The sequence below is a fragment of the Archocentrus centrarchus genome, chromosome 8 (assembly GCF_007364275.1).
Source record: "Archocentrus centrarchus isolate MPI-CPG fArcCen1 chromosome 8, fArcCen1, whole genome shotgun sequence".
Classification (NCBI taxonomy): Eukaryota; Metazoa; Chordata; class Actinopteri; order Cichliformes; family Cichlidae; genus Archocentrus; species Archocentrus centrarchus.
In genome coordinates this window covers 14,000,521-14,021,981 of record NC_044353.1, presented here as the reverse complement: position 1 = coordinate 14,021,981, position 21,461 = coordinate 14,000,521, and the positions used below count along the sequence as shown (strand labels likewise).

Genomic DNA, 21,461 nt, shown 5'->3' with positions numbered 1-21,461 from the left:
TGATATTTATCTGAAAGGTGCTATATAACTAAAATTTTTACTTTACTTTAATTCAGGTCACTTAGTGCCCCACCTTGTGTCCTATGGATTGGGGCACCATCCTCCTGAAAGAGACTGCTCCCTTAAGGATAGCAGTGTTTCATCATAGGACAAAGGTAATTACACAGAACAACTGTGTATTGATTTGCAGTCACCCTTCCCTCTAAGGTGGCAAGCAGACTCACAGCATAACAAAGCCATCAGATCACCTTCAGTGTAGGGGTCATGGGTCAGGTTTTTACTTAAATTAGTCAATTTATGTATGCAGTCTAATTAGGCCTACTTGTAAACATCAAGGTAACGCAGGTGTTCTTCTACAAATACTTCAATATTCCTTCCCTTACTTTGTTCTGTTTTTAAAAAAATAATTTTTCTCTTTATGGAAAGTATACATTGAAGTGACCTGCTCCTGTAAGGTTCTGTATCTGGCAACACTGAAACATCATACTATTTACAAAATCTTTCAGTTAACGTGGAAACACCTTCCAAAGCATTTTCTGCAGGTCTGCATTTTGCCCGGATGACACACACTGACTCACAAGATGGAAACAGTTCCTCCAAATGAAGCATGCAGTTCTTAATGGTGGTTTTTCCAACCTCTAAAAGAAGTGGAAAAATAAACATGCCATCTTTTTCACTGTATTGTACATGAAGCAAACCTTGATTTACATTTTTATCATAAAGCCTAGTCATGGTGTCTTCAGTTTTACAATATAAACTCTCTCTTAAATAAAAATATTCTAGGTTTGTGAAATACTCTGAATCTATGCAGTGCTTATCACTTTGTTGGAGTTTGGCATTTCATTGGACCTAGTTTTTGTTACCTTCTTCTGACTGTAAAGATGGCCAGTATGCAGAACTAATTTCTCCTTGCTGTCTATAGGCCATAGTATAACATATTGATCCAATACAGCAAGGCTGGGCCAAAGCCAAATATGTGGATTGCATATTAAGAGATTTGTTTTATCCTGTCTAGAGCATATCAGTTCCTCTCTCCAGGTTTAAGATATAATAAGAATAATAAAAAGAAAAGTATCTAGGGTAGTATAGAGTGTCATAGTTTTTAGGGTTTAAGTAGGTTTTTTTTTGGGGGGGGGGGGGGGGGGGGGGGGGGGCACGTTTTTCATAGTTTCCATCTATGAATGCTACATTTTGGGTCTTTGTTTGTATAGAAAGCCTCTCAGGATGGGATCCCCACGGTCACCAGAGTAACGGGGCTCCAGCTTAGGCATCCGGTGTGTTAACTTACTGGTCTGGATGCCATTAGTTAAACAGCAGAGGAAGCAGCAGCAGACGTCTGTTTTCTGAGCCCTTTTCCATGTCAGTGGCCTGATGTTCTCCGCACAAAATGGGGACCAGATTTTTTAAAAATCCATGCCAATTAGCCTAAGTAATAAGCCTGTAGGCTCGTGTGCCGCTGCTCTTTAGTCAATCAGTGCCAGTGCTTAAACGAAACCCATCCTGCTGTCCAGCTCCGAGCCACGGCGACGTCACGCGCGCCTGGAAGAGGGCGTCAGTGCGCCGTGACGGGCTCTTAAAACGCGCTGTGGCGTGTTGACCGAGTGGAGAGAGTTTGCGATCCCGACTGGCAGAGCGCATGTGGACTGCCACTCTGCCCGGGACTGAACGCGCAATGAAGAGGAGCAACATAGCCGGACTCATTTTCTGATCTATAAGATGAGAGCCTTGGTGTTGAGGCTGAAGAGTTCAGGAGGATTTGTACCGGGAAGATTAACAGTTCGCGCAGGAGAAATGTCCACAACTGCAAGTCCAACCATCCCCTCCTTTCAGCTGACATCTGATCAACTCACAGTGGTCGCTGCGTCCTGTAAGTGAGCCTTTAGAAGTGTCATTCAACTACATTTAGAATATCTCTCTTTCTTTTTTTTAACACTATACCCAGCAAATCGGAGGTTGCTTGGTGGACAGGATTTAGATTTAATCTAGCCACACTGCAGCACTCTTAATAGGGATGGATACATATGTGTATAATTCTTTTTATGTCTCACCTTTGGTTAATATGTTTCCCGGGCTCTAAACCATTAAAGAGAAGCTTAGAGAGTCAGGTTTGTAATTTTAAAGCTGTCAGACAGATTTAAGACACGAGAGAAACTTTAACCGTAGAGATGGACTGTCGTTCAAAAAGTGAATAAGTACATTTCGTTTTAAAACTAATCGCAGACTTAAATTGTGCAAAGTAAAGGAAAAACACACAATTCCTGACTCAGTGTGATTAAGTGACTTCTCATTCTCTCCTGTTTCAAGTAGTTTCCTCTCTGGTGTTCTTCGTGGTTATCGTGGTGCTGCTGTCCATCATCTACCGCAAGGACCCTCAGTGCTGCAAACTCTGCTCCTATCAGGGGCCACATGCAGATATGGTAAGAAAAACAAACCACAGGAGAAAATGCCCTGATGCTGAGTTTTCTTTTTTTTTTCAGTCTTTTTGTAAGTGATCTGCATGTTCAGTTTCTCGGCACAACTGTTGAGATTACACTCAAAGACAGCTTGTGCACGGAGACATTAAGAGGTGTCAAATTGAATTTGCATGGCTGTGGCACGTGGGCTACAATAAACTTGATATAATCATTGTCAGGCAGTGAATTTGCTTCGGTGGAAATCGCTGCCCTCCAGAAATATCTGTGAGTGCTGCACTATCTCTCCAATAGAGTTGGACAGAATTAGCACGTACAGAGCACTGATGCTACTTCAGCACCAGTGTGGCCTAATTAAATCACTGCAAATTAAAATTTTTGTTCCAACATTGGCACAGTGAAACAAACCAACCAAAATCCTTGGGTCTTTTTTTAAAAAAATCATTCCACACCTACAGCATAACTGTATGCTGACCAAAGATAAATGCTTGAACATCCTCAATGCTGGAGACGCTGGAAGAGGAAATGTAAACACTCTGAAAAATTATACTTTTTAAAAGTTGTCTATTCTCTCTGTTTCCTTTTCCTGACCCGTTTCTCCCCTCCATTAGTCCCAGGGGTGAGGTCTGAGTGTTATCTTTAGATTGCAGAGACACATCTCATGCCTCCCTCCTTCAACAGACAGGAAGCTCTGTTCAGCTGTGCTTTTAATGGAGAGACTCTGTTGTGCCGTTTAAGGAACTAACAGACTGTTTCACTAGTACAAAGTGGCCATGCTGACCTCTGCTTACAGCTGTAAAGTGTTGCTGATAAGAGAGAACATGTTGGCTTTTATTTACCTTAGGTCATCTATAGTAAACTGCACATAGATTACAGAATGATGAGTGTTGTTATGGGATCATTAATGTCCTGAAAACAATTCCTGGATTTAATTGTGGTAGAAAGTGAAAACTGGGAAACAAGCACACACACACACACCCACACACGCACGCACGCACGCACGCACGCACACACACACACACACACACAGGCACTCTTTTCTGTGGGACATTTCATGTCTTCGACTTCATAGTCACATACCTTTCCTTGCTTCAACTTACTGCATGAATAGTGGACAGACCCCACGGTGGGTGTTGGGGACACAAGAGGGACAATGGAGCTCCTTTAGGATACGGCGGTGAAAAAAAGCGCACTGCCGCTGGGATCCTCCCCCGACTTCAACACTGATTTTACACGGTTGCGCTTTTTCACACTGGCTGAATCAATGGCAGGCGACAAAAGCACAACTCTCCTTTTCCTTTTCTCTTCAATGTGGTGACGTTTTTGTTTTTTTTTTCTCCCTCTTAAGACTACAAACCAGTGAGGGGAAAATGACCTTTGACATCACCTTTTTTGGTGCCATCTCTGTGTGTCTGTGAAATGTAATGAGGGTTATGGCAAAGGTCGACAGATCGCGTCACTCTGATATTGAGTGATGTCATAGTTTAAACTGGCCTGGGAAAATTATAAATCTGATACACTGATGGTATATTAATATGACCCTATGTTACTGGAGTCTGAACTGCCTTTGTTGTCACTATATTATTTGCAGCAGCTGATGTTTATCTCTCCTCTCTTGTCCTCATGCTGGATTTAATCTCAGTCAGCCAACAAATTGACTTTGTTGTAAAGGCGGCTCAAATGACATAAAAGGCCGTAATGTGTATTGGAGTGTGCTCGTTAACAGGTGCCCGCTGCAGTTACACGGGGAATGGAGAGACCACACGGTGTGGTTTGTTGCCTAGGGACCTTGATGACACAGTAGGACATCACATTGTTCTCCACACAAAGGAGACTCATTTAGACGCAAGGCAATTACCTCGTTTTACTGGCGGCCTTTTTTCAGGATTTCTGCACCTCATACAGTGAGACACTGACAGGTCTTGTTTTATAGGGGGTGGGAGTGGGAGGAGCCACGGAAATCTGAGGGTGGTCGTCTTATTGATTAGATAATTTATGGTACTGCTAAACTGGCCGGTCCCCAAAGTGGCTAAACAAGGCATGAAAATTGGTCAATTGGGCTGAAGTTAGTGGATCTCAGCAACAAGAACCAGAAAAATCTTGCGCCTAGTTAAACTGCATAGAGGTAAATTCCAGTCCACTAGTTTAATTAATAACTAGGGTTTTTCTTCTTGAATTCATTACTGTTTGTTTTTACAGGGCGCTCCCTCTCTGTACCACAGCAGCAGACAGACACTGGTCGCATCTCCTTGTCTGGAGCAGACGCAGATCACTGATGACAGCAGCACTGAGGTGAGGCAGCCCATCATCTGCTATTAAGTCAAACAAAGCATCACTCTTTCCCCCTCTGTGTATGCTAATGGTTAAGGCAGGGCCTTCATTCACATGCACATACTCTACAATAAACATATCACTAGGTAGGCAGGATGGTCCTTGCCTTTGAAGTAAATGTTTCTGATGAGAGTTCTCCTTAAAATGGGCATCAGGGGTGGTGTATATTTAGACCACTTAATACAGATCACATAAAGGCATCTGCTTCTTGTCTCACTGTTGACTGTTTGCATCTCAGCAGGCAGGTCAGCTGTTCTACATCGGCCTGCCCTCCAGCTACAGCCTGCCTGCATTGGAGGCCCCCCTGCCGAGGCTCCCATCCTACGAGAGCGTCCGGAAAAAGGACCGCCAGAGGCAGATCCACATGATGATCGCAGATCGTTTTGGCCTCAATGGACCCATTGTGACTGAGGTGGGATACTCTGGGGATTAAAACTGCTAGAAACAGTTTGATACTCTTGCAAAGTCTTTGGAAATGTAGCACTTCAGGTGCTGTTGTTAAGCTTGGGAGTGTTGACAAATGCTAAAGCTCAAGAAAATTGAGCCACAAAGCACTGAGGCCCATCATTTGTATTTTCACAATGAATGGAGATAATAAGAAGGAGTCTCTTTCTATTATTGCTATAGTGTCACACAATATTGTAACAAGGGCTCATTCGAAGATTAGACTGCATTCAGAGCGCAGTAAACAGGATGCGCTATCAGTTCATCTAATGCCTGCTGCCGAATTGTGCTGGCGGCTGCGTTTCAAGGTTTTACCGTGTTGATCTTTCGCTGAGCTTCTGGTTCGCACAACGCTTGAGCAAACAAGGTAATGAGAAAAAGGCACATCAAACATAATTAAAGCCTGCATCCTGAGTGCAAACAGCGGCCAAGAATGCAGCTTTGTGCTCCAGACTTCAACTATTTTTTTTTCTTTTTTGACCTCCCCTCCTTTCCCTTAATTAAACACTCCCTAGCATGACTGCCCATCTTTTACACACACACACACACAAATACATTCACACACAATACTCTTCTGTCATCCCATCACCAGTCACTGACAAACATTCTTCTACAAGATCTGAACTCTATCTTGCAAGAGATCAGATGCTGGCCCCTTAATTTCCCCATCTGTCCTGCGTGGCCTGAGGCAGGACGGGTACTAAAACTTTGCAGCCTTGGTATGTGTGCGCGTGTGGTACGGGTATCAAACAGAGGGCAGGGTTGTGGGGTTGCACTTGTCGCCCGAGGGTCCCCAAGCAATTAAAAGATAAGAGGACTCAAGTCAGGGAGTGTGAATCTGCTAGATGTGATGAGAAAGATAATGTATTTGAAAAAAGAGAGCGTTCCAGACAGCAAGATTGGGGACGGATTAATTGGAAATGTAAATACAAACATGTTCCGCTTACTCACAGGGGCAGATTTCAGTTCTTTCAGGCTTGTTCTCAAAGGAACACAGTCACCCTGGTTTGTCCGAGGACTTTTAATTTTCCTGAACAATTTTGTGGTCTGCACCCTCGGCGGTTACGCTGTGCACTCTCAGACAGGTATGAAGAACAGTGCCCTTTGGCAACTTAGGAAGTCCCATTTCTGGTTATAAAGGCAGCAGCATCACAATAAAGCGTAAACATGTGCATCTCATTATTGAATGAAATTCCATGTCTTTCCTTAAATCTGTATTAAGATAGCAGCTGTAAAGATAATATGCTATATTATAATGCCCGTGTCAGCAACTTGCCAGGAAGGTTGACCCACAACAAGAGGGTCCTGAGTTTGCATGTTTTCCCAGCTTCCTCCCACAGTAAAAAGACATGCATGTTAGGCTAACTGGTGATTTTAAATCGGCCATAGATGTGAATGTGAGCGCGAATGGTGATCTGTCTCACTTAATTTATGCTACCGTGGTTGTGTTCATTTGCTGAGGTATTTGCCTACGAAGAGCCTGCAAAGAGGGGATTTTCAAACCACTGCAGATGTGCTCTGAGCAATCCTCCAAAATCCCAACTGCATGGTTGACAAGTGGACCAGAACAGGGAAGGGAGTGATAGCAAAGTTCCCCAGGACAAACTGGTGATCTGTACAGGATTGCTTCATGACAGCTGGGATAGGCTCCAGCCCCCACTCCACTCCCCACCCCCACCCTGAATTGGATAAGCATAAATGAATGGATGACAGTAACCTATTTATTCATTCTGCAGACATGATGCTACATTAGCATTTGGAGTCAGGCCAGATGATTCATTTTATTTTTCAGGTTTGTCGTGATCTTCATTCTAAAAATGAATCCAGTATCTGGCACTAAATGTTTATCTTGGCCCACCTGCTGGTTGCTAAGTTTGTCTGAACCAGAGCAGTTAAGTTGTGGATATCAAAGCCACAACAATGAGCTGATCCTGAAAATGCTAAAACGCTCCACAGGGCTCGCAGTTACTTACTAAGTTTAAACAAGTTCATGTAATATTTGTAGTAAAACAGCTGTTTTGTCTATTTTCTACAGCCTCCTCCAACATATGAGGAGAGCATCCGTCAGTCGGTGGAGCTGCCGTACAACATCCTCTCACCCAGCCTGGGCGTCTCCTCTCCTCCGAGTTTCTACACTAACACAGGAGCCATGGTTCAGACTAACACAGCTCATCCGGTTAACTCTGAGACCACCAACACTACTGTCCTACCAGTGTGATGCTGATCAAACCATCAAGCTGTCTGGTGAATGTGAAGGAGATTTGTGATCTTTAAAGCAGATGAAGTTACACAATTGATTTTACGGTCACAACTGGACCCTCACACTTTTGTACAAGATGGTTCTGATACCTCAGGAGCTAATGTTGATCATGAGCTGACAGGCAACCAAAAAAGGAGCTGCACACCCTGCAGGGAAGGACACATCTGAATGTTTAAAATACTTTGTGATGTTTACTGTGCTCCACCATGCTGATGAATTTCAAAAGAGAAACACTGGATACTCATGAGCTAAGGTGGCTGGCACTTCTTGAAAAGGGCAGGGAAGAGGAGATCTGTGGACTGCAGAACTGAAACACGCCAAAAAGGGAACGGCTATTTACTTTGCTGATTACAGTGACATGTATTAAACTCTGCTCATCGACATGTGTTTTCACAGTTAGCTCTTCTCCTTTATTCTGCTGTCCCGTAACGGGAAACCTCATTGCGTGGTTTTTAAAGAGGTCTGTTTGATCAGGAGCTGCTGTAAAGCGGGTTTCTTTACCCCGCTGACGCAGTGCCGTGCTGCTCCAGTTTGAGGTCAGTGAGAGGGAGAATAAAAAAGGTGCTAATGAGAGTGCCTTTCATAGACTTAAAACTAGACATTTATTACAAAACCCTCATCTTTACCACTTCTTTTAGATTTTCTTTTTTCGCATCAGATTCAAGCCGTATGATTTATTGATGTTTTTATGGTCTGAGTGAGTTTATTTCTTCTTCTGTTTGCCCTGCATATGTCTCGTACTGTATTTATTGAAGAAAGATAATTGACATCATGTTATTTCTCTGTGGAAACAAATGTAATAAATACTTTTATTGCTTTGTTCATGGATGGTTTTCATTACAAAGCTGCAGCTCATGAATGTGGGCCACATCCGAACCACTCAGAGTGAGGGATAATTTTATATGCATGTGTCTGAGTGCGTGTTGTGTGAAAAACAAAGTAAAACTCAGGAAAAGGAAGACTTTTATCTAACTAGTTTCTCTCAAACTGATTTCCATGAATTTTATTGAACTCCAAAATACTTCCCTTTTTTTTTAAGCTCTTATATTCAAAACTTTCTTGTAATTTCTTAAAGTGTCCCCAGCATCTGGAAGAATGCTATAATTTTTCCTAAAACTCTTAATGATTTTAGAAGAGTGGCTTGGGCTTCAATTTTAATCATTATAGAGGGGGAAGGGCGTCATGCCACACTCTCATCTATTGTTTTTTTTTCTGCATTTGAAACTATTCAACCACATCTTTTAATTCAGATCAGTTTGAGTTAAGTAATAATCTTACTAGCTGGATTCTGGACTTCCTAACTAACAGGACAAAGAGAGTCAGAGGAAACGGAGTTTCATATCATATCATCCGCTGCTTCACCACAAGGGTGCGTCCCGCCCCCTTGTATGCACAGTATGTCTGATGGCAGAAACATTTTAAAGTATGCAGATGACACAGTCATCATTAGTCTTTTGCCATGCAAAAGACCAATGATGCCACCTGAGCATTTTGTCAGGTGGTGTGAGGAGTCTTATCTCCAAGGACATGATTGTGGATTTCAGGCAAAATTCCAGCACACTTATAAGTATCTTTGGTCTATTATTGATTCAAGATTGAATTTTGATACAAACTGTGAAGCAGTGTGCAAAAAGGGTCATCAGCGTTTGTCCTTCTTTCACACTGATAAGATCATTATGACACTATTTTATAGATCTATTATTAAGTCAGGTTTATCTTTTTCCTTGGTGTCATGGTATGATAACCTATCTTTGCAGGACAGAAACAAACTGACACAAATTGTGAAGTGGTCAGGGAAGCTGATCGGCAAATTGCAGCTTAACCTGGAGTCTCTGTATACTGAATAGTAACAGGGGACGGCCAGCTACATCTTAAATGATGACTCCCACCCCTTTATGTGGAGATTTTCAGCTTCTGTCCTCCTGATTGAGGTTTGCAGTCCCTAAATGCAGGACAAAGTGTTACAGAAACAGCTTTGTCTCAGCTGCTATTATAAATCTGAATAGGCTATAGGAAATTGTGCACATATCTGGTCCATTTATTTATTCATTTTTAATTTGAATCTATTTATACAGTATATTGAGGTTTTTGTTTGTTTGTTTTTTTTTACTTTTTTTTGGCCTTTTTGTAGCATTCTTATTCTGAGGGTTTGAAGTTGTGTTTTTAGTGAAGCCTGGAGCATTCTCTGTTTGAGAGGCTGGTCCTCAACCATCTACGCCTCATGGTGTCGTCTTCGTTGGACCCGCTGCAGTTCGCCTACCGGCCTGGCATCGGGGTGGATGACGCCATCATCTACCTCCTGCACCGAGCTCTGACCCACCTGGAGAAGCCTGGAAGCACTGTGAGGATCATGTTCTTTGATTTCTCCAGTGCTTTTAACACCCTCCAGCCAGGACTTCTGAGAGACAAGCTGGAACTGTCAGGAGTGGACCACCACATCTCCGAGTGGATACTGGACTACCTCACTGACCGCCCACAGTACGTGAGGACACAGGGCTGTGTCTCTGACAGGCTGGTCTGCAGTACGGGGGCCCCACAGGGAACTGTGCTGGCACCGTTCCTCTTCACCCTCTACACTGCAGACTTCTCCATCAACTCCCCACGCTGCCATCTGCAGAAGTTCTCTGACGACTCTGCCATAGTTGGCCTCATCACAGGTGAGGATGACTCAGAGTACAGACAGTGGACTCAGGACTTTGTGGACTGGTGCCAGCGGAACCACCTCCTGATCAACGCCGCTAAAACCAAGGAGCTGGTGGTGGATTTCCGCAGGCGCAGACCCACCACACGGACACCGGTGAACATCCAGGGAGTGGACATTGAGATAGTGGACTCTTATAAGTACCTGGGTGTTCACCTAAACAATAAACTGGACTGGACTCACAACACTGATGCGCTCTACAGGAAGGGTCAGAGCAGACTCTACCTGCTGAGAAGGCTGAGGTCTTTTGGAGTGCAGGGGACACTCCTGAAGACCTTCTATGACTCTGTGGTGGCATCAGCCATCTTCTATGCAGCAGTATGTTGGAGCAGCAGCTTGTCTACAGCTGAGAGGAAGAGGATAGACAAGCTCATCAGGAAAGCCAGCTCTGTCCTAGGATGTCCTCTCGACTCAGTGCAGGTGGTGGGAGACAGAAGGACTCTGACCAAAATAACATCACTGATGGACAAGGTCTCCCATCCCATGCATGAAACTGTTGCTGAGCTGGAGAGCTCCTTCAGTGACAGACTGCTGCATCCTAAATGCACAAAGGAGCGTTACCGCAGATCCTTCCTCCCAGCAGCTGTAAGACTTTATAACCATCACTGCTCCCAACAAAAACCACAATAGCCTACACAATGTAGGATAATATATAATATACTGTAAATAGTCCGGCCTGTTAAGGTTCAACACACAGGCACATCATGTGCATTGTATATAGTGTTATTATTATTATTAGTAGTATTAAGGTTAATATTGTTTGTTGATTTTATATATATTCTTTTCTTAATAGTGTGAATTATTATATCTTTATTTATATTTATAATAACTGCGGCTGCTGTTACACCCAAATTTCCCCTCTGTGGGACAATAAAGGCTGTTTCTTCTTCTTCTTCTTCTTCTTCTTCTTCTCCCTTTTGTTTTTCTATATGAATTATGTCCTGTGTCTTTATTTGCAAACCGTAAGGATATCAATAGAGTAACCTGAACCCGTAATTTCTTAAAGTGATCTCAAGAAATAGTTTTTAGTATTTCTGAAGGTCTTTAAAAAGTTTTTGTTTTTGTTTTTTTGGGACTCACTCACCTTCTACCTGACCTTTTTTTTTTAACCTATAAATCATTCAAGCATAAAAAGGCACCTAACTTAAGGGATTGGCCAGTGTTATGTCGACACATAACAGACAGCTTTGCAAAGAACTAATTTTACATTGTATCGTTAGACACAAAACCCACAAAACAAAATATTTGAGAAAACTGAACAAGTGGAGGACAACAAATAAGTGGCAGGCCTGAAAACTATCTACAGCAGATCAAAGTCATGTCGTTAACGAAAAAGAAAAAAATCACCAAAGAGCTGACACAGGACCGGAGAGCTGCATCTGGTCCTTCAGTTGATCTACACTTCACTAAAGCCTGATCAGAAATGGTCTTAGTGGAAGGGTGGCTGTCAAGAAGCCATTCTTCAGGAAGGGAAACAGGGAGAAAAGGCTGAGGTATGCCAAATTACACAAGAACTGGACTGAAAATTGGTGGCAACAGGTCTGGTGGAGTGATGCATCCACATTTGAAATGTTTGTTTCAAATTGCCATCAGTATGTATGGAGGAGGTCAGGAGAGAGGAACAACAGTGTCTACACTCATCTTTAATACACAGTGGAGACGCTGTCATTGTTTGGGCTACATTTCAGCCAGTGGTGTTGAATAACTTCTCAGAATTGACCATCAGAATTTTTCCCACTGTGAAATACCATCTGGAAAGCATCCAGATTAATTTCTCAGCATGACAGTGTTCACAAGAACACACAATGGAGTACTATCAGTCATGGATTGTCCTCCCCAGAGTCCGGTCCTCAACCTTATTGAAGCAGCGTGGGATCATCTTGACAGAGAATGGAACAAAAAGGCAGAAACATCCAAAGAAGAGCTTTGAATGTCCTTCAAGAAGCCTGGAGAACTCTTCCTGAAGACTACTTAAAGAAATGACCATAAAGCTGCCTCACAGTTTAGGCTGTGTTGAAGAGCAAAGGTGGTCACACCAAATACTGACTTTCAATCTGGTTAGAATTGTGTTTCAATAAACTGCTGCACCTATTTCCCAGCAAAATAAATGATAAAGAAATGAGGGGTGGCTTAAGACTTTTGCACAGTACTGTGTATTAACTCATTGGTGCTGTTATAGCACATTTCCATGGACATGACCCAAACATCTCATGAGCCTCAATTCCAATCGACCTTTTTCATACTGCATATTTTGACTCGACGCATATGAGAAAATGTGGATGCAATAATAATCTCACACAGAGTAAATATTATTCATATTTCAGTATTTAAGTGAAAAATCTTCTTTATGATAATCAACTGTATTTAGGTGTTTGTCTACATGAGGCTCACTTAAATAAGAAATAGCTTATGAGATGATGTAATGAAATAAAATAAAATAAAATAAAGAATCTACACGGACACAAATAAAAACTCATTTGTTTTTTCACCTCAGTGAGAAAGGGCTCAGTGCCATGGGAAGCCCAACAAAGGCTCAGATACGGTCTGATACTTTGCTGATTGAGACCAACAAAGGATCAGGAAATAGACTGCCCCGTCCGTCTCCTTTGACTAAACATTCAAACAAGAAAAATATCCCGCATTATTTTGACTTTGTTTTATTAATCAGCTTTAGCATTCCTGGGGTCCTCATTCCTACATACAATCAACAGTCAGAAATTAGTATTAAATTATTGATTATTAGTGTTATTCTACAGACACCTCTAAAGACACATTTAAAAAATACTTTCAGAATTTTATTTATTTTTTTAACTTTTGGGAATTCTTCCCATCACCATTAATCATCACAGCAATAACAATATTGTTTTTAAGTACACTGTTTGAAATATTGTAAATAAAAATAACATACTGGATTAAGATGCCCCTTCTTTGTGCACTGTGGTTTTTCCATGAAAAATACGTTTGGATTTTTTAGAGAAATTAAAGCATGTACTTTCTCTTGTGTTTCATTCAAACCTTATCAAACGTTTTCCACCCCATACAAAATAACAGTTTGATCCTTTTGATGATGAGCTTCTTATATTCATTCATTTATTTTAATTATTCTCATGCAGAGGGTGCAAGTCTATAACACTTTCACACATTCAACACCATCACATTTTCAACCCTGTTATAAATTCAACTCCGCTGTGTGCTCTTTTTTTTTCTTTTGCATTTTTTTTGTATTAAATAAACAAAATACAACATCAATATGTGTTTAATTGTGTGGATTGCATCTGGAAATATTATTTGAGGTGAATGTTGTCAAAACTGCAGGACATTCCAGCACATTTCAAGTAAAAATACTGAGCTGGATGACAAATTATGTCATTGTAATCAGAAACTGATGATGTTAAACATAATTCCTTTTTTTTTTTTTTTAATTTTATTATTATATGATTATTAGTAAGGGACATATAAACTGAGAGGTCATGCATTAATACTGTGAATTCACCGCCGTTTGAATCCAAACTAGAGATTTACCTCTTTAAGCCTGCGCGAGGCACCGTTCCCTTACCAAGATGGTAGCGAGCTTTGCCCACTGCGTCGCTTTCGTCACTCACGGAGAAAACCGAACCTGCACGAGCAGCCAACTGCCAGTCTGGTTTGTAAACAAGGTCAGACACAGACTGCGGAACAGAGGCCAAACACTTTTAGACCGGGCAGCTTCTCGCTTTTAAGGCAAGAGGAAAACCGAACAGCTTCAACAAACCTCCGTGGAGCAAGGTAAGCTGCGCGTCAGTGACTGTGCTGTTTTGCAGGACGTACTGCAGGGACGAATAATAGGACAACACTATAAATGCATAAACGTGCAATTCTATTATGTGGACACTGGTTGTAAAAATCGGTTTGCAACGTCTGTAACTGGTATGTTTGCACCTGTAATGCAGATCTGCCGCAAAGTCACACGGCAGGTCTGTGTTTACCTCCTGCGCAGTCATCAGCTGCGCTCGAACTGGGTCGCGCTCACGCTGCAAAAGCTGCATGGTCATGCTTTCCCACAGCATGAACGCAAACCGAGCGCTTTCGTTTCATTAGATATAGTTTAAATTTGTAGGCTTTTATTTGCTTTTATATGTTGTTTGTTTGTTTTGTCTTCAGTGTAACGCAGCATTAAAAGTGTATTTACAGGTGCGTGTTGCTGATAGACACCTGAGTGGTGCAGCTTGTTTTTGCTTATGGAAGTGGGCCTAACCAGCACTGTTTCTAGCCACGTTTAAGCTGCAGGGAAACAGTTTCTCAAAATAAAACAGGGTGATATTGCATGCAGGCTTTAGCAGTGTTTTTTTTGTTTTTTTTTTTTACCCACATCATGCTCAGTCTGAGAACCAGTTCAGTCTGGTCATAATAATTGATGCAGTGCCAACCAGACACAGACTGGACTCAGACTGTATTCTTCTGCAGATGGTAATAAGAAAGACAAAAGCCAGAGTTAGTGACATACAGAGTATATAAAAAAATCTGGGCCTGGCCTTTCTCAGACTGCCAGTATTTATTGCTTTAATGGTACTCAAGTTAATAACCATTTCTGGCCTCTACTCCTTAAAGACTTTGTGCTGTGTGCGTGCCACCTATGATTTCATTAACTTTGTTGATCATTGATATAATTTGCCAAGTCCCTTTACTGCTGTTGTTATGGAGTTTTTTTTTTCTCCGAAGGGCCATGTGATGTTTCCATCATCGTCATGTGTTTACTGAATTACTTGACCTCCCACTGTTTTGGAACTAAACATTACCTATTTTCCACTTCAGAGTTCACCTCCTAGAAAACACCAAGGACAATAATGAGTCCTTAAGGGTTTCAAGATCAGCAGTGCGAGACCTCATTTAGGTTTTTACTGTCAAAAGTTGCCATTAAATTTCTGAAATGTAGCAGACTGTGTGTAAGTGTTTCATTACCATGTAATACCACTTGTCGAGACATCACAGGGGCTGACATGAATGAATGGGTGTGTGTGTGTGTGTGTGTGTGTGTGTGTGTGTGTGTGTGTGTGTGTGTGTGTGTGTGTGTGTGTTTATTTATTTGCTTGCTTGTGGTTTGCTAAAACAAAAATTTTGTCTTTCACGTGAGGACAGGCCAGTCAAAATGATGCAGTGTTTTCACTTTATGGTGGAGCCGGCCAAAAACCTAACAGCCAAGATCAAGGTAACCTGTTTCTATACACTCTAATAAAAACATTGTGTATTTAATGTTCAAACGTGGCCCCTGGCAGAAGGTCACCTTCATACTCAAGTAGTTCATACTCAAGCAGCTGACAGTGACAAAAATTTCTATTGTACCTGTTTTGTGTGACTGTTCAGTTTAATGTTAAAAAAAAAAAAAAGAATGAGCTACTCTACGCAGGGAGTTGATGAGATGAAATGAGACAGGCTGGATCGGGGGGGATTTTTTTCTGCTGACACGATCAGAGCCACGATGTGCATTTTGATTAGGCTAAGTGACGGCCCCTTCTCTCAGTTGGCCTTATTGCTTTCTAAAGCACTTGTGAACCAGCACTAATGCAGCCTAAATGTCTTTCTTTGTGGCTTGAACACTTTTCTTTTCTCAAGTAGTTTCTCACGGAAAATCCTTTATTTTTATTTTCCTCACAGGAATCGCACAAGAGAGCAAAGAGAGAGAAGAGGGAGCCTCTGGATGAGGATCAGCTGTTTGTTGTGGAGCTAGCCAGAGACATCAGCCGGGTGTGCCAGGTAAAAAGCTCTTGTGAACAAGAACTGATGCTTGTAATCACATACTGTATTAGTGTACTCTTTCAGGATGGAGGGGGTTGTATCTCTTAGTGCCAAGAATTAAATGAAACATCATCAGTATTGGCTGCAGACTTTTTTGCTGGACTCTTTGATGTTGCCTTTATGAAGGAAAATTTAAACTTTGATTTGCTTATCAGCAACACTAAGCAGAGTGCTCAGCCCTGTTTCTGCCTTCACCAATCCAGTCTTTCTTTCTCTGTTTTGCAATTGCAGAGATCAGCAGTCCTGGAGCACATCTGGAACGAAAATGACATCTGGCCAACTGCTCTTTGCAGGGTCTTCGTCCTACAGTGGGCCACCATGCTGGAGAGCAAGGTGTTTAACTGAAAAATACCAGAATATCACTGGTGTAGTGATGTTCCAGGATAGTCCATTTTGCCCAGATTTAATTTCAGCAACTCAGTAGTTTGTATGGGCCTCACATGCTTTTTTTTTTTTAAACTTTATTTTTAAAGTTTTTTGCAAGTTTTAAAGTACAGAAAAAGAACACTTAGACCCCTACTAACAAAACATCTAGAGCATCCTGTAAAAACAGAGGCAACTGAAATAAACATTCAAATGAAAGAGAGGTAATTACGGTGTTCATACAGTTGGTGACAAGTTCAAGTATGTATTCCATTTCTTCCAGTATTTTTTATATTTATCAGCAGCAAGTCTCAATGAAAAAGTCAGTCTCTCCATTTCCTGGATTTCCTTGATTTCCATTTTCTTCCAGTCCAGAAGTAATGGTGGTTCCACGTCTAGCCACTTGCGGGTTATGGCTTTCTTTGCCCCTGCTAGTAATATTAATAGAAGATATCTATCTGATTTCCTCAGTCATTGGGGTAGGTTACATAGGTAGATCATGGTGGAATCTATGGTTAGGTTTAAGTCCATCATAGAGTTGATTTCCTTTACCACCTCTGACCAATAGGGTGTGATCTTAGTACATTCCCAAAAGATATAGAAATGTCCTGCTGACATGTTTCCACAATTCCTCTAACACATAGCCTTTTCAGGGTCTTTGCATTGCTTACTCTTAATGTTTGGGGGAACAAAAAAACGTACCAAGTTCTTCCAGGAAAATTCCCTCCACTGACCTGAGCTTGATGTGTGAGTGACAGCGTTACATATATTAGGCCAGTCTTCATCAGTTATTGTTATCTGGGCTTCTTTTTCCCATTTAACTTTAATATATGTTCTGTTAGTTTTCCTTCCTGATTGGAGACATGAATATAATCTGGAAATCGGTTTCTTAGGTGGTCTTCCGTTGCACAAATCTAGAAGGATCTTGACTAAACCTGTGTCCTCCTCTTCTGAAAACTTTATATTTTTATTGTAATGATGCCTTAACTGGAGGTATCTGTAAAAGTCCTGTTTTTCCAATTCATAATCTTCTTGAAGTTGTAGAAAACTTTTTAACTCATTTTTAGTTATAATCTTCCAATATCCTGTTATACCTTTCTGTGACCACTGTATAAATCTCTTATCCATTTTTGTCGGGGGGAAATCTTTATCGTAAGCCGGCCAGCGCAGAATCCAAGCGCTTCTTTCAATTTTCTTTTGTCTTAATATTTTGTGCCAGATGTTCATTGGTACTTTTGTCCACTCAGGGATAAGATCTGCATCTATATGTCTCTTAATAAGATACTGATCTCCAAGACAGGATTGAAGGGGTATCTTACTGTTGGGCCTCACATGCTTGTATTCATGCCTGACAACTTTGGAGCATGCTCCTAATGAGATCACAGATGGTGTCCTGGGGGTTCTCCTCCCAGATCGAGACCAAGTCATCATTGAGCTCCTGAGTTGCAACCTGGTGGTGTCAGATGGACCAAAACATAATGTCCCAGAGGTGTTTTGTTGGATTTAGATCAGGCAAGCGTGGAGGCCAGTCAGTGGCAGTAATTCCTTCATTCTCCAGGAACTGCCTGCACACTCTTGCCACATGAGGCCCTGCATCGTTGTGCACCAGGAGGGACCCACTGCACCAATGTAGGGTCTGATAATGGGTCCAAGGATTTCATCCTGATACCTAATGACAGTCAGGTTGCCGTTGCCTAGCCTGTAGAAGTCTGTGCACCCTTCCATGGATATGCCTCTCCAGACCATCACTGACCCACCACCAAACTGGTCATGCCGAACAATGTTACGGGCAGTATAACACCAGTGGTATGCTGGAGCTCAGTGGCCTTCACCTATAAAACCACTCCTGTTTTGGGGGTTGTCTCATTGTTACCCCTTAGTGCACTTTTTGGTAATTTCATTAACACCAAAGCAGCTGAAATAACAACCTCCTCTGCTACTTAACTGACCAAACCAATTTCCCAGAAATTTAACTGACTTGGTCCTATGTTCTCTTTAAAAATTTTTCTTTTAATTTTTTTTTTGCAGTTTTGGCCACAGCAGCTTTTATCGACAGTGGAGAGAGACAGGAAATGGGGGAAAGATACAGGGGAAGACATGCGGGCAAATTGGCGACAGGCCGGGACTCGAACTCGCACCGCCCGCACCGCAACACGGCATTTGTATGTGGGCGCGGCTTCATCACTAAGCCACCCAGGCGCCCTTCTTTTAATTTTTTGAGCAGTATACACTGCAAAGTCAAGGAGGCATGCAAACATTCACATGCAGGACAAATTATTCTAGTTCAGTCAAAGACAGTAAAAAATATGAATGTAGCTTCTGAAAAAATTAAGCCAATGCAGAAGTGACACAATTTTGGGGAAAGACCCATGAGGTGATGATTGCGTTTAAGTCGAACTAAAATCTGACCAGTACTGTAGGACAAATGGCAGTTCTTGTGAATTATGGACAGATGGATGGTCCTTTGGCAAGATGAACTTAAAAAAAAATCACCAGATTTGGATAGAAAATGTACACTCACAGGGGAACTACACCTCTTTCAGGTATAGAGGAATATTTAATAAAGGTGTATGCCTTTCTCTGTGCAGAAGAGACCCATGCAGACCGATGGCTGGCCAGGAATGGATGAGAGCAAACAGCCTGCTGTGACTAATGAGAAGGACCTACAGCAGGCCAAAGCTGTTATCCTTGACTGGATCAAGGATATAAGAGCCCAGCCTGAGGTGGGAACTTCAGATATACAAGTAACATGTCCTTCAAACAAGAAAAAAATAATTTTGCTCAGTGTTTTGTTCACATTGATCTTTCTGTAGCAAAGCGTGTGGCCCGGAGAACCTGTGGTGAAGATTTTGGAGGACATGCAGTCAGCCTGGCGCTGGGGCCGTGCACCCAATCTGCTCCCTGCCATGGAGCTGCTTATGTGGACTTTAATGTTGCAGCGGCCTGACAAGGTAGAAGTGCTTCCTATAATTCACAGATCACACTTTACAGCTTGTGTCATACCCTGCAGTTCGTGAGTGAGACCTTCTTGGTTTGTTCTTGCAGGACACCATCCCACAGCAGTGGCTTCTGTGGAAGCAGAAGACTCAGAAGATTGGTTTGTAAATCAGTACTGAATCAAGCTGAATTTGGCTGTTTATTTGGAAATATTGACCACCTTATGAGTTTGTTACTCTCTCCTTCCAGGTGCCATATCTTACATCCCTCAACCAGGTGAGCCATTTACTGTAAACCAGCATTCACACATCATCATGTTGATACATTTACATTTCTATTATTTATTTATTTTTGGCATTTTTTTTGGCAGTGTGGGACTGGATCACAGATGCTGGAGGTACAAAGTTCATTCTTTAATCAGAGTTTTAGTCTGTATAATCTTTGCTTAACCTGTTGGGTAATTTAAACCGCTTTACATTTCCCCCTCTAGTGGAGGTGACCCTGGATCTGGACACGGCCAACCCTGACCTGCTCATCTCCACTGATGAGAAGAGGATGCGCTGTGGCTTTGAGAGGAAAGATGTTCCCAACTACCACCAGCGTTTTGACGGCTGGTGGTGTGCCGTCGGAACGGAGGGTTTCGGCACTGGCCGCCACTACTGGGAGGTGGAGGTGGGCGAGCGCGACTGGCGGTTGGGTGTGGCCAAAGAGTCGGCCCTGAGGAAAGGCTTCAAGTCCCTGAACACAGATACAGGCTACCTGACCTTGCGGCTGGAGAGGGGCGCTGAGCTGAAGGCGCTGACGGTGCCCTTTACTGCCCTGCCACCGGGCCTCATCCCCCGCAAGGTGGGCGTCTACCTTGACTACGACAATGGCCAGCTGTCCTTCTATGATGTGGACAAACATTTCCACATTTACACCTACAACGAAAGCTTCGATGAGAAGCTGTTTCCTTTGTTTGGGACAGTGGAGATAATCAAGGATCTGGTGATCAGGTCTCCGGCAGCCAAGACTCAGTGTCTCTGCTCCACATCTTGCATGTGGGGTTGAATTTCCCCTCCATGACCATTTCCTTTAAAAATCAGTAGACATCATAGCAAAGTATAACAAACCAGAATTACAGGGAGGTTGCAAAAAACCGTTAATGTGCTATTGAATAGCTCCACTTTGTGACCACTCTCTATGCTGCTGCTTTAATGTGATTGCTGCTTCAGTTTTCTCACTATAGAGTTATAGTGCAACCCTTTGCTCACGTACACGATGAAATGTCATATATTTCAAGAGAAACCTATAGTGTTAATGTTATGTATTGTGCAATATTAATCCAGCAATAAACTGCACTTATGTGAATAATAAATAAACAAAATCAATGACTTAATGTTTGATGTGTTTATTGGTACCACTGGTATCATATTAGGCATTATAGGCACAGAATATACAGTTGTGGTCAGATGTTTACATTATAGGCATGAATATCGTGGTAATTGGAGGCTTTTAATGATTTCTTTGAAAGTTCTTTTTCCAGGGTGGAATGATTTTACAGCATACATCTTTAATGACTTAAAAAAATAAGAATTGGGTGCACAAGTTTGAATTTGTTCCTATAAAAGAACCAAAGATAACAGAGTTTAACAGGTATAAAATAGCATTTTTGCACCAATAAGGTGATTCCCAAAGAGCTATTAGCTGAAAATTTGGCATATTTCAGCATGGTGTGCAGTGTGTTCCTAAGGAATTTGAGAAAACCAGACAAGTGGAGGACAAAAATGTGACAGGCCTAAAAAAACACTAGCCGATGACCAGCATTTGAAATTCATGTCCTTAAGATATTGGACGAAAAGCTGACGCAGAAGATCCATCTGGACTTTCAGTTGATACATCAAATGTTCACTGAAGGCTCATCAGAAATGGTCCCAGTGGAAGGGTGGCTGTCTAGAAGCCATTCTTAAGGAAAGGTAACAAGGCTGAGGTATGCCAAATTACACAGGAACCAGACTGAAAATCAGTGGCAAGCGGTTTTATGGAGCGATGAATCCAAATTTGAAATGTGTGGTTCAAATCATCATCAGTATATTTGGGGGAGGTCAGGAGAGAGGTACAACAGTGAGTGTCTAAAGCCATTTGTAAAACACGGTGGAGGTTCTGTCATGGTTTGGAGCTGCATTTCAACCAGTGGTGTTGGAGAGCTTGTCAAAATTGATGAAATTATGAACACAGAAAAGTACCATCAAATTTGGATCCA

General features: G+C 42.0%; 2 protein-coding genes across 4 annotated transcripts; both read left to right on the top strand.

The window, feature by feature from the left end:
* Positions 1-1,620: 1,620 nt before the first annotated feature.
* Positions 1,621-8,191, top strand: LOC115785003 (uncharacterized). 2 transcript variants are annotated; one of them, XM_030736429.1, is made up of 5 exons: positions 1,621-1,867; positions 2,308-2,417; positions 4,611-4,703; positions 4,984-5,154; positions 7,222-8,191. In XM_030736429.1, the coding sequence occupies exons 1-5, from the start codon at positions 1,717-1,719 to the stop codon at positions 7,402-7,404; spliced, it is 708 nt and encodes a 235-aa protein (XP_030592289.1). In that variant the 5' UTR covers positions 1,621-1,716; the 3' UTR covers positions 7,405-8,191. The 2 variants fall into 2 exon arrangements, with proteins under 2 accessions (XP_030592289.1, XP_030592288.1); XM_030736428.1 differs by having other exon boundaries at positions 2,305-2,417.
* Positions 8,192-13,702: 5,511 nt separating this feature from the next.
* On the top strand, positions 13,703-20,592 carry LOC115784927 (butyrophilin subfamily 3 member A3). Of its 2 annotated transcripts, none has more exons than XM_030736332.1 (10): positions 13,703-13,912; positions 15,263-15,332; positions 15,779-15,877; positions 16,151-16,252; positions 18,874-19,005; positions 19,096-19,233; positions 19,328-19,379; positions 19,469-19,495; positions 19,590-19,616; positions 19,710-20,592. In XM_030736332.1, exons 2-10 carry the CDS (start codon positions 15,273-15,275, stop codon positions 20,267-20,269), a joined length of 1,197 nt encoding a protein of 398 aa, XP_030592192.1. In that variant the 5' UTR covers positions 13,703-13,912; positions 15,263-15,272; the 3' UTR covers positions 20,270-20,592. The 2 variants fall into 2 exon arrangements, with proteins under 2 accessions (XP_030592192.1, XP_030592191.1); XM_030736331.1 differs by having other exon boundaries at positions 18,871-19,005.
* Positions 20,593-21,461: the final 869 nt, after the last annotated feature.